A 13,575-nucleotide genomic window follows, 5' to 3' on the forward strand; every position below is an offset into this window, starting at 1 on the left:
CTCTCTCCTCTCCTCTCCTCTCATTTCCTCTCCTAACCATCATTGCACTCAATTATGACCAAACAGTCAGTACTTCAAACACGGCCGAGATGTAATTAATCTACACGGAAGCAGTTTTAGCTAATCAATCCGATGGACTCACATTGGCAGTGAGCATACAGGCTTTATTGGATTATACAGAGTGAGCATTTCCCCCATTCACACACTACTAAGGGCTAAACCAGGAAGACTCCCGACAGCAGATGCTCGTGGAGGTCCGCAGGAGGCCAAGGCACAGCTGTGCCTCTTTTTCAATTACAGCCCCTCGTCTGGTGCCCGCTGCCTTGTTTTGGAGGGTGTCGATGAGTTTGTGTATGTGCGTATGTGTGTCCATCCCGCCATACATACATACATACAGTGGGGTCCGAAATGATTGACACCCTTGATAAAGATGAGCAATAATGACTGTATAAAATAAATCATATAAAGCTATATTGTATGCAACGCTTTTGAGGGAAATTCTAATATTTGATACTAACACAGTTGTAATCCTGAATGAATCATGAATGAATCGTGAATAATGATGAGTGAAAAAGTTACAGAGGGTCAAAGATCATACCGCCAAGACATGCTAACCTCCCCTTGTCTTTGGGGTATGATCTTTGACCCTCTGTAACCTTTTCACTCGCCATTATTCACGTTTCATTCAAGATTATCTGCAATAATGGTAGCATCTACATTAATGTAGAAGTGTTTAGAAACATATTCAATTCTTATTATATTCTTATTTAGTGACTCCAAAATGACACAATACATTTTGGAGTCATTCATTTTCTATTGGGCACAAAATAATCTGAAACGCAAACAAAACAAACTGCAAATATATCCAACAAGTTTATAGAGTCACAAGCTTGATGTAGTTATTGAGTGCTAGGAATATGGGACCAAATACTAAACTTTTGACTACTTTATTTATCAGAATCTTTAGGGGTGTCAATAATTTGGATCCCTTTGACCCCTACCTTTTTGAGAAAAAATGTATTACTTGTTTTACAAAATCTCTTTCTCTGAGCAATTGTATTAGTATAAGATATTATAATTTCCCTTTTTTTTCACACAATATAGCTCAGTATTTGAATGATTTATTTTATAGAGTCATTATTGCATATCTTTATCAAGGGTGTCAATAATTTCAAACCCCACTGTACAAACTTTACATACACTGAACAAAAAATATATAATATATAAAGGCAACATGTCAAGTGTTGGTCCCATGTTTCATGAGGTGAAATAAAGATCCCAGAAATGTTCCACATGCAGAAAAAGCTTCTTCCTCTCAAATGTTGCGCACAAATTTGTTTACATCCCTGTTAGTGAGCATTTCTCCTTTGCCAAGATAATCCATCCACCTGACAGGTGTGGCATATCAAGAAGCTGTTTAAACGCCATGATCATTACACAGGTGCACCTTGTGCTGAGGACAATAAATGACCACTCTAAAATGTGCAATTTGTCACAATGCCACAGATGTCTCCAGTTGTGTTGGCATGCTGACTGCAGGAATGTCCACTAGAGCTGTTGCCAGATAATTTAATGTTCATTTCTCTACCATAAGCCGCCTCCCGCGTAATTTTAGGGAATTTGGTAGTACGTAACCATGCCAGCCCATGACCTCCACATCCGGCTTCTTCATCTGCGAGATTGTCTGAGACCAGCCACACGGAAAGCTGATGAATCTGTGGGTTTGCACAACTGAAGAATTTCTGCTCAAAATGTCAGAAACCGTCGAAGGGAAGCTCATCTGCGTGCTCGTCGTCCTCGTCAGGGTCTTGACCTGACTACAGTTCGCGGTCCTAACCGACTTCAGTGGGATCTCAGGGATTCCAACATGAGGCCAATGGCGATTTAAAAAAAGTTCAAGAGTTTAATGGCTGTGATAGGAGAAAACTGAGGACGGAGAATGTAGTTACTAACTAAACGACAGAGTGAAAAGAAGGAAACCTGTACAGAATACAAATATTCCAAAACATATATCCTGTTTTCAATCAGGCTCTAAAGTAAAACTGCATAAAATGTGACAAAGAAATTAATGTTATGTCCTGAATAAAAAGCATTTTGTTTGGGGCAAATCCAACACAATACATCACTGAGTATCACTTTAAATATTTTCAGGCATGGTGGTGGCTGCATCATGTTATGGGTATGCTTGTCATCGGCAAGGACTAGGGAGTTTTTTTAAAGGATAAAACTAAATGGAATACAGCTATAAGCACAGGCAATATTCTAAAGAAAAACCTGGTTCCAACATACACTGGCAGACAAATTCCCCTGTCAGCAGGACTATAGCCTAAAACACCATGCCAAATATGCTCTGGAGTTGCTTACCAAGTCAACATTGATGTTCCTAAGTGGCCTAGTTGCAGTTGACTTAAATCGTCTACAAAATCTATGGCAACACTTGAAAATGGCTGTCTAGCAATGATCAACAATCAACTTGACAGCGCTTGAAGAAAAATGGGCAAATATTGTACAATCCAGATGTGCAAAGCTCTTACCCAAAAAGACTCACAGCTGTAATCACTGCCAAAGGTGCTTCTACAAAGTATTGACTCAGTTATGTGAACACTTATGTAAATGAGATATTTCTGGATTTAATTCTTCAAAAGAGTTAGCTAAAATGTCTAAAAACCTGCTTTCACATTATCATTATGGGGTATTGTGTGTAGATGGGTGAGATAAAACCCACATTTAATCAATTTTGAATTCAGGCTGTAAAATAAAATGTGAAATAAGTCAAGGGGTATGAATATTTTCTGAAGGCACTTCATACAGAAGGTGAATTGTTGGCTTGTTTGCTTGAATGGACACAATTCAGATTACACGACTATACTTTAAAAGTCCCCCCTTAGAAGTTGAATGTAGGCCATGTCTCACCACTTCACTCTGTGTTTACTTGACCTATGACCACATTAACATTCAAAAGCATAACAGGAACAGCAGGGGTTTTCCAGGAACTTATTTTGGCATTTTGCAAACTATCCCATACAGTACATGGAAAATAAGGTTTGTGTGATTTAGCAGTCCTCCCATCCTTTAAAGGTCAAGGACGACAAGATTTGTTACCAATACCGTTTGGTATGATTTTATTTTATGTGACTGTACTAATATGGACACCATAGCAGAATAATCACATAAACAGAAATGATTGTAATTTCCACTTCTGTTCTCTCTCTGTTTGCATGCAGGTGGTCATTCTGTATTTCCAGCCCAGTGTATTCCGCTGTATCTTGTTGAGATGGGTTCGCCTGTTGGGATTCACCACAGTCTATGGGACAGTGACCCTAAAGCTCTACAGGTACTCTTTTTACCATGTTTAAGCATTACTATTAACCAGGTATGGGATAAATGATGTTATATTGCTACCTGCTGAGTAATTACTTTAGGATGAGAGTCATGTCCCAAGAAAGGGACTCTGGAAAGCACTTGACTGATGGCTTTGTACAGGGTTGCATGCAGTGGAAAACACTCATGCACGCACATGTGTAACAGAGTATATTCTACACACGCACACGCGCACACACACACACACATACACACGCGCACACACACACACACACACAGTAACATGGCTATCTAGAAACTGCCAATGAATCACCCTGTTTATTTATGATTTTTTCCCCCATTTTTTTTTCACTGGCAGTGATTCACTGGCAGTTTCTAGATAATCCATGTTATTAAATGTCACATCCCTCTCTAGGTGACTGGGGCTGTCCTATTTGACAGGGACAACCCAATACCAATGTCCTGGGAACACAAGAGAAAGATGTGCACTGAGAGGCGAAGGGAAGGATTCTACTGTAGTTGATTGTGTACTGGAAGAAAGAAGCAAAGGTTGAACATAGCCAATCACATCCTGCCTGTGTTCTGCCAGCTTTAGAGTTCAGGGTGTTACTCAAGGATCTGGTTTACTCTGAACATGAATCAAATGGAATGCTGTAAGGGCCATTCTGCCTGCTTTCAAAGTCTGTCTCATCCGCAATGGTAATGAACTAAAGGAAAGGGAAAACAATGGAAAGGATATACCCCAAGGGCTGGTTTCCTGGACCTACAGTAGATTAAACCTACTCCTGGACTAAAAAGATATTTCACTGCAGATGAGACAAAGTCTGGCACATACAATTACAGTCATTTACAGTAATTTAATGGAATATGTGCTCTGGCACTTCAAGTCTGTATTAAGTTTTGTAAGTGCATTCACATTTACAGTGCAATCTCTTGTTTTATCCACAAGCCACCTACATTTGTTTAAACCGCGTTAAACAAGCCAGTTCATCCCTATTGACCCACTGTGATACTCTTTAATAAAAGCAATTATAGGTCGGATGATGTCGAATTCCTTCCTGAAAGTAAGAGCCCTTATAAAGTACAGGGAGCAGCTAGTGGTGTTTCTTGGCTTGTTCATCAGGCCACACTTTAGAAAAAAATTCACTACCTCGTTAAGCGAGACGGAGAGTTTGCCCAGTTAAAGTGTGGGAGGAAGTGAGGGGAGAAAAAAACAGAGAGCACTTTGGTCTCAATTTATTACATTTTATCGAATGGCTGAGACAGGCCAGGAGGCAGAAAACAAATAGAGGGAGTAATGCTGGTAGAAAGAGGGAAACCCCTTAGTCAAAGCTAGCTGTGGGAGAGAGGGAGGAGTCTAGAGGAGGAGAGGTGGAGGGTGAGCCCCTGTGAACAGTTGATAATGAGACATGGGGCAGACGTCTTTTAAATAGATACAGGAGCGTGATCGTAAATGGCGACAGCGCCAGTGTTCTCAGCAGGTGAAGGTGGCAAAAATACCTAAGGAAGCTCTTAATTATGGCGAGGGGAGATGAATTTGAGGAATTTGAGCACATTGCACAGATCCATTTTTGAGAGGAGCTCATTAGGGGGGATGCACAGGACACTTCATCAATGTGTCTGGAAGATTAGGGGCTAATAATGAGGATGGGGCTCATGTTAAACACTCTACAGGACCTCTCTGTCTCTGATGGCCCCCATGGGTGTTCATTTGAGGAAAGGGAAGGGAATTAAGAGATATATCAATGCCACTATTACATCATTACATTGAAAAATCATTGCATGATGATGCTAATGAGAATGATGATAGTAACTATAATGACGAATGTTATCGTAATTCATAGATGACGATGACAATAAAACCACAACAATAAAATCAACAAGCAGCATCACAGCAGCACCTTTCCTTGTATGTCTTGACGTTGAGCTGTCCCATTTCCCCAGGGTCCTGAAGGTGTTCCTGTCGCGAACGGCCCAACGGATCCCCTACATGACCAGTTGGCGGGTGCTGCGTCTCCTGGCCATTATCCTGCTCATCGTCTGCTGGTTCCTGGTGGCCTGGACCTCGGCCGTCTGCCAGAACCTGGACAGGAACCTGGCCCTCATCGAGGTGGGCTACACCCCCGACCCGGACGGCCTCCAGTTCAGCATGTGCCTGCTAGATCGCTGGGACTACATGATGGCCGTCGGTAAGTGACATTTTAAAAATCTTTATTTAACCTGGAAACCTCTTTTGTGTTGGCAATAATAAAATATGCCACTTAGCGAACTCTGCAAGTGAGTGCATTTTTTGTATGTGATGCTTGCGGGAATTGCCAGCGCCTTTCTCTCACCAACTGAGACAGAAACATAGTAATCTTACTGCCTCCTGTTAAAGATACGAGGGCTTAAATGTGTGAAAAGAGAGGAGAGAGAGAGAGAGAGAGAGAGAGAGAGAGAGAGAGAGAGAGAGAGAGAGAGAGAGAGAGAGAGAGAGAGAGAGAGAGAGAGAGAGAGATGTGGTTGTAATAAACAGAGCGGTCTCGGTTTCCTTGCTACAAATTTGGCTCTATCTTTTGAACATAATTTTTTTTTGTAATCAGAAGGTGAGTCATGGAGGAAGCATTTCATCTTCCCATTGTGTTAACGTTGCAGGATTGGTTGATTTCCAGTTTTTAACTATACGTTTTTTCAAGTTGATTGATGAGAAAAGGATTGTCCAACCCATCTTTCAGTGATGACCCCATCACTGAAAGATAAGACTCTCAGGAACACGTATGTGTCTTCTGATAACCCTCAAGCCACACAGGACTCATTAGTACAGAGCGTACAAGACCAGGCACTAAATCAGACGGGGGGGAAATTCTACACAGAATATACAGTAATACAAGACTATTGCCTGATGATCTTCTGAACTTCCCAATACCTTGCTGATGCATTTCAGTCAATTCAAACCATACTCACACCAGACTGATTTGTAATAGACTGTTATAGACTGTTATAAGCTGTTATAGACTGTTATAGCCCCAATTAAAAACGTATACATTGGCCTTTGATAACATCACTATTTTTTATATGGTGAGGTTGCAATTTTTTTTAAATATCAAAGTAGGGTAGCGTGCCAAAAAAGTTTGGGAATCCCTGGCCTACACCCTTATCTGTGCTCCCACAACAGACATTAACTCTCCTTAGATATCCTGCAAGTCAGCCCAAATTGAGAGTGAAAAGCAGACTTGTTTTAAGCATATGCTGACTAAGGTCCAAGTAATGCTCCAAGGTCCAGGAAAACAGAACGCTGGCCCTGCTTTGCATTTGTGGAACAGGTGTAGCCCAGGGCAACCATTACATGCTGTGTTGAAGCCAAACATCTTTGTGTTCAAGAGGGGAAAAACTGGAGGATGGAACACAGCGTTGTTTTCAAAGTCCAGCTATATTTGAATCACTAAGCTGTGTATGAGCAACTGGGTCGTTCCACTAAATGAGTCCCTTTATTTGATTTTATTTCACCTTTATTCAAGCAGTGTGTCACCCTGAGAGCAGGGCTCTTTCACAAGGGAGTCATGCATATCAAATTTAATAATCAAATACAACATAAAACTATTATTGAATAAAAACTGTTAAATTCCTCAATTATATATATATATATAGATATACTGTAAATAAAGACTTACTAAAGTGCCAAAATGCATCATTTTTAAATGTATCTCCGTGTACCCTCCATGACTTCTAGGAAGATTTGAACCCATTTAACCCTATCATTTCTCAAAGTTTTCATCATCATTGTAAAGCCCTAGTTATTTTGTTGCTTTCACAAAGTGATTTCTGAAGATTATTATTTATTTCATGCAATTCATTTTAATGGAAAAAAACAATAACCTGTCCCTAATTTAAGGTCAACCTTGTGAAGTGAACTGAACTCTTGTTTTAATGTAGTGAAACTATTTGTTTTATTATTATTCAAAAGAAACATTGAACCTTACAAGATGGCGCCGGAGAAGAAGACTGACACTACAAGATGGTGCTGGAGAAGAAGGCTGACGTTTGACGTATTCCTAACCAATTGTGTTGCTGCTATCGTCTCTTAAGACTGAAAATAACTTATGGACATCAGAACTGCGATTACTCGCCACGAACTGACAGAATCCTTTTTTTCCTTTAACAAGTCCGACGAGCCCGACGTGAATGACATACTGCTTTCCCAGTAACAGGCCCAGATCCCCATCGTTGCGTGAAGAACAGGCGGAGAAAAAGGGGACGGAGGGCGGGCTGCCTTCTGAGAATTCGTAGACGATCGATTAAACCCCCACTTCCTTCCATTCTGCTAGCAAACGTGCAATAACTGGAAAATAAAATCAATGACTGATGTGGAATATTAAACTACCAACATTAATATCTTATGCTTCACGGAGTCGTGGCAGAACGATGACAGCTGGCTGGTTATACGCCGTATCGGCAGGATAGAACAGAGGCGTCTGGTACGACAAGGGCGGTGGACTATGTATTTTTGTAAATAACAACTGGTGCACGATATCTAAGGAATTCTTGAAGTTTTGTTCGCCTGAGGTAGAGTATCTCATGATAAGCTGTAGACCACACGATCTACCTAGAGAGTTTTCATCTGTATTTTTCGTAGCTGTTTACATACCACCACAGATTGATGCTGGCACAAAGACTGCACTCAATGAGCTGTATTCTGCCATAAGCAAACAGGAAAACGCTCATCCAGAGGCAGCGCTCCTAGTGTCCGGGGACTTTAGTGCACGGAAACTTAAATCCGTCTTAACAAATTTCTATCAGCATGTTTAATGTGCAACCAGAGGGAAAAAATCTCTGGACCACCTTTAGTCCACACACAGAGACACATACAAATCTCTCCCTCGTCCCTCCATTTGGCAAATCTGACCATAATTCTTACAAGCAAAAATAAAAGCAGGAAGCACCAGTGACTCAATCCCCAAAAAAAGGTGGTCAGATGAAACAGTTGCTAATCTACAGGACTGTTTTGCTAGCACAGACTGGAATATGTTCCGGGATTCCTCTGATGGCATTGAGGAGTACACCACATCAGCCATTGGCTTCATCAATAAGTGCATCGATGACATCATCCCCACAGTGACCACAAGTACATACCTCAACCAGAAACCATGGATTACAGGTATCATCCACAATGAGCTAAAGGCTAGAGCTGCCGCTTTCAAGGTGTGAGACTCTAACCCGAAGCCTATAAGAAATCCCGCTACGCCATCCGACGAACCATCAAACAAGCAAAGCATGAATACAGGACTAAGATCGAATCATACTACACCGGCTCTGACGCTCATCGGCTGTGACAGGGCTTGCAAGCCATTACAGACTACAAAGGGAAGCACACCCGAGAGTTGCCCAGTGACACGAGCCTACCAGACGAGCTAAACTACTTCTATGCTTGCTCGAGGCAAAAAACACCAAAACATGCATAAGAACACCAGCTGTTCCGGAAGACTGTGTGATCACGCTCTCTGCAACCGATGTGAGTAAGACCTTTAAACAGGTCATCATTCACAAGGCTGCAGGACGATTACCAGGATGTGTACTGCGAGCATGCGCTGACCTACTGGCAAGTGTCTTCACTGACATTTTCAACCTCTCCCTGACCGAGTCTGTAATACCAACATGTTTTGAGTAGACTATCATAGTCCCTGTGCCCAAGAACACTAAGGTAATGTACCTAAACGACTACCGAACAGTAGCACTCATGTCTGTAGCAATGAAGTGCTTTGAAAGGCTGGTCATGGCTCACATCAACACCATTATCCCAGAAACACTTGACCCACTACAATTTGCATACCGCCCTAACAGATCCACAGATGGTGCAATCTCTATTGCACTCCACACTGCCCTTTCCCACCTGGACAAAAGTGACACCTATGTGAGAATGCTATTCATTGACTACATCTCAGCATTCAACACCATAGTGCAATCAAAGCTTATCAATAAGCTAAGGACCCTGGGACTAAACACCTCCCTCAGCAACTGGATCCTGGACTCCCTGACGGGCCGTCCCCAGGTGGTAAGGGTAGGTAACAACACATCCGCCACGCTGATCCTCAACATAGGGGCCCCTCAGGGGTGTGTGCTCAGTCCCCTCCTGTATTCCCTGTTCACTCATGACTGCACGGCCAGGCACGACTCCAACACCATCATTAAGTTTGCCAATAACACAACAGTGGTAGGCCTGATCACCGACAACGACGAGACAGCCTATAGAGAGGAGGTCAGAGACCTGGCCGTGTGGTGCCATGACTACAACCTCTCCCTCAATGTGATCAAGACAAAGGAGATGATTGTGGACTACAGGAAAATGAGGATCGGGCACACGCCCATTCTCATCGACGGGGCTGGAGGTTGAGATCTTCAAGTTCCATGGTGTCCACATCACCAACAAACTAACATGGTCCAAGCACACCAAGATAGTCATTCAGGGAACTGAAAAGAATTGGCATGGGTCCTCAGATCCTCAAAAGGTTCTACAGCTCCTCCATCGAGAGCATGGACTGGTTGCATCACTGCCTGGTATGGCAACTGTCCGGTCTCCGACCGCAAGGCACAACAGAGGGTAGTGCGTACATTCCAGTACATTACTGGGGCAAAGCTTCCTACCATCCAGGACCTCTATACTAGGCCGTGTCAGAGGAAGGCCCTAAACATTGTCAAAGACTCCAGCCACTTTAATCATAGACTATTCTCTCTGCAAGCGGTACCGGAGCGCAGTCTTGGTCCAAGTGGTTTCTATACAGCTTCTACCCCCAAGCCATAAGACTCCTGAGCATTTAATCAAATGGCTACCCAGACTATTTGCATTGTCCCCCCACCTCTCTTTTTACACCGTTGCTGCTCTCTGTTGTTATCATCTATGCATAGTCACTTTAGTAACTCTACCTACATGTACATATTACTTCAATTACTTTGACTATTCGGTGCCTCCGCACATTGACTCTGTACCGGTACCCCCTTGTATATAGTCTCGCTATTGTTATTTTACTGCTGCTCTTTTATTCGTTTTTTAAATTAAAAAAATAATATATATTTATTGAGTATTCGAAACATACAATATACTTGCAGTGAAGCCGCTCAAAAACTACATCATACCACTCATTCAACAGATTCCCATTCACAGCGACACATAGAAACATTCAGGGTCAATGTCTTACCGGCTGCTATCTGAATAGACAATCGGACAATTTTATTTATTTATTTATTTAAATTATTTATTATTATTATTATGTTTTCTTCTTGGGCCTCTATAACTATATCTATTGTTTTTATTTTTGTTGTTGTTGTGTGATTTGGATTGATCCCCTCTACCACACGGAACCCCACTAATCTACTGACGGAGCGCAGGAGGTGGCTAACAACAGACCTCCATCCTATGCTAGCTTGCTACCGATGCCCTGGCTAGCTGTCTAAATCACCAACCAACCTCTCCACTCACCGGACCCTTTTGATCACTCGACTAAGCATGCCTCTCCTTAATGTCAATATGTCTTGTCCATTTCTGTTCTGGTTAGTGTTTATTGGCTTATTTCACTGTAGAGCCTCTAGTCCTGCTCACTATACCTTATCCAACCTATTAGTTCCACCACCCACACATGCAATGACATCTCCTGGTTTCAACAATGTTTCTAGAGACAATATCTCTCTCTTCATCACTCAATACCTAGGTTTACCTCCACTGTATTCACATCCTACCATACATTTGTCTGTACATTATACCTTGATGCTATTTTATCGCCCCCAGAAACCTCCTTTTACTCTATGTTCCAGACGTTCTAGACGACCAATTCTCATAGCTTTTAGCCGTACCCTTATTCTACTCCTCCTATGTTCCTCTGGCGATGTAGAGGTGAATCCAGGCCCTGAAGTGCCTAGCTCCACTCCTATTCCCCAGGCGCTCTCTTTTGACGACTTCTGTAACCGTAATAGCCTTGGTTTCATGCATGTTAACATTAGAAGCCTCCTCCCTAAGTTTGTTCTATTCACTGCTTTAGCACACTCTGCCAACCCGGATGTTCTAGCTGTGTCTGAATCCTGGCTTAGGAAGACCACCAAAAACTCAGACATTTTAATTCCAAACTACAACATTTTCAGACAAGATAGAACTGCCAAAGGGGGCGGTGTTGCAATCTACTGCAAAGATAGCCTGCAGAGTTCTGTCCTACTATCCAGGTCTGTACCCAAACAATTTGAACTTCTACTTTTAAAAATCCACCTCTCTAAAAACAAGTCTCTCACCGTTGCCGCCTGCTATAGACCACCCTCTGCCCCCAGCTGTGCTCTGGACACCATATGTGAACTGATTGCCCCCCATCTATCTTCAGAGTTCGTGCTGCTAGGCGACCTAAACTGGAACATGCTTAACACCCCAGCCATCCTACAATCTAAACTTGATGCCCTCAATCTCACACAAATAATCAATGAACCTACCAGGTACCTCCCCAAAACCTTAAACACGGGCACCCTCATAGATATCATCCTAACCAACTTCCCCTCTAAATACACCTCTGCTGTCTTCAACCAAGATCTCAGCGATCACTGCCTCATTGCCTGCATCCGTAATGGGTCAGCGGTCAAACGACCTCCACTCATCACTGTAAAACGCTCCCTGAAACACTTCTGCGAGCAGGCCTTTCTAATCGACCTGGCCGGGGTTTCCTGGAAGGATATTGATCTCATCCCGTCAGTAGAGGATGCCTGGATATTTTTTTTAAATGCCTTCCTAACCATCTTAAATAAACATGCCCCATTTAAGAAATTTTGAACCAGGAACAGATATAGCCCTTGGTTCTCCCCAGACCTGACTGCCCTTAACCAACACAAAAACATCCTATGGCGTTCTGCATTAGCATCGAACAGCCCCCGTGATATGCAGCTGTTCAGGGAAGCTAGAAATCATTATACACAGGCAGTTAGAAAAGCCAAGGCTAGCTTTTTCAAGCAGAAATTTGCTTCCTGCAACACTAACTCAAAAAAGTTCTGGGACACTGTAAAGTCCATGGAGAATAAGAACACCTCCTCCCAGCTGCCCACTGCACTGAAGATAGGAAACACTGTCACCACTGATAAATCCACCATAATTGAGAATTTCAATAAGCATTTTTCTACGGCTGGCCATGCTTTCCACCTGGCTACTCCTACCCCGGACAACAGCACTGCACCCCCAACAGCAACTCGCCCAAGCCTTCCCCATTTCTCCTTCTCCCAAATCCATTCAGCTGATGTTCTGAAAGAGCTGCAAAATCTGGACCCCTACAAATCAGCCGGGCTAGACAATCTGGACCCTTTCTTTCTAAAATTATCTGCCGAAATTGTTGCCACCCCTATTACTAGCCTGTTCAACCTCTCTTTCGTGTCGTCTGAGATTCCCAAAGATTGGAAAGCAGCTGCGGTCATCCCCCTCTTCAAAGGGGGGGACACTCTTGACCCAAACTGCTACAGACCTATATCTATCCTACCGTGCCTTTCTAAGGTCTTCGAAAGCCAAGTCAACAAACAGATTACCGACCATTTCGAATCTCACCATACCTTCTCTGCTATGCAATCCGGTTTCAGAGCTGGTCATGGGTGCACCTCAGCCACGCTCAAGGTCCTAAACGATATCTTAACCGCCATCGATAAGAAACATTACTGTGCAGCCGTATTCATTGATCTGGCCAAGGCTTTCGACTCTGTCAATCACCATATCCTCATCGGCAGACTCGACAGCCTTGGTTTCTCAAATGATTGCCTCGCCTGGTTCACCAACTACTTCTCTGATAGAGTTCAGTGTGTCAAATCGGAGGGTCTGCTGTCCGGACCTCTGGCAGTCTCTATGGGGGTGCCACAGGGTTCAATTCTTGGACCGACTCTCTTCTCTGTATACATCAATGAGGTCGCTCTTGCTGCTGGTGAGTCCCTGATCCACCTCTACGCAGATGACACCATTCTGTATACTTCCGGCCCTTCTTTGGACACTGTGTTAACAACCCTCCAGGCAAGCTTCAATGCCATACAACTCTCCTTCCGTGGCCTCCAATTGCTCTTAAATACAAGTAAAACTAAATGCATGCTCTTCAACCGATCGCTACCTGCACCTACCCGCCTGTCCAACATCACTACTCTGGACGGCTCTGACTTAGAATACGTGGACAACTACAAATACTTAGGTGTCTGGTTAGACTGTAAACTCTCCTTCCAGACCCATATCAAACATCTCCAATCCAAAGTTAAATCTAGAATTGGCTTCCTATTTCGCAACAA

General features: G+C 43.0%; 1 protein-coding gene across 1 annotated transcript in view; it reads left to right on the forward strand.

Moving 5' to 3' along the window:
* gpr158a (G protein-coupled receptor 158a) overlaps nt 1–13,575 on the forward strand; it is a 104,296-nt gene that overhangs the window by 70,273 nt on the left and 20,448 nt on the right. The window contains exons 6-7 of the mRNA XM_020494083.2: nt 3,225–3,334; nt 5,266–5,510. Coding sequence (XP_020349672.2) covers nt 3,225–3,334; nt 5,266–5,510 — 355 coding nt within the window. The remainder of the gene's footprint in view (nt 1–3,224; nt 3,335–5,265; nt 5,511–13,575) is intronic.

Source organism: Oncorhynchus kisutch, linkage group LG11, assembly GCF_002021735.2.
Source record: "Oncorhynchus kisutch isolate 150728-3 linkage group LG11, Okis_V2, whole genome shotgun sequence".
Taxonomy (NCBI): Eukaryota; Metazoa; Chordata; class Actinopteri; order Salmoniformes; family Salmonidae; genus Oncorhynchus; species Oncorhynchus kisutch.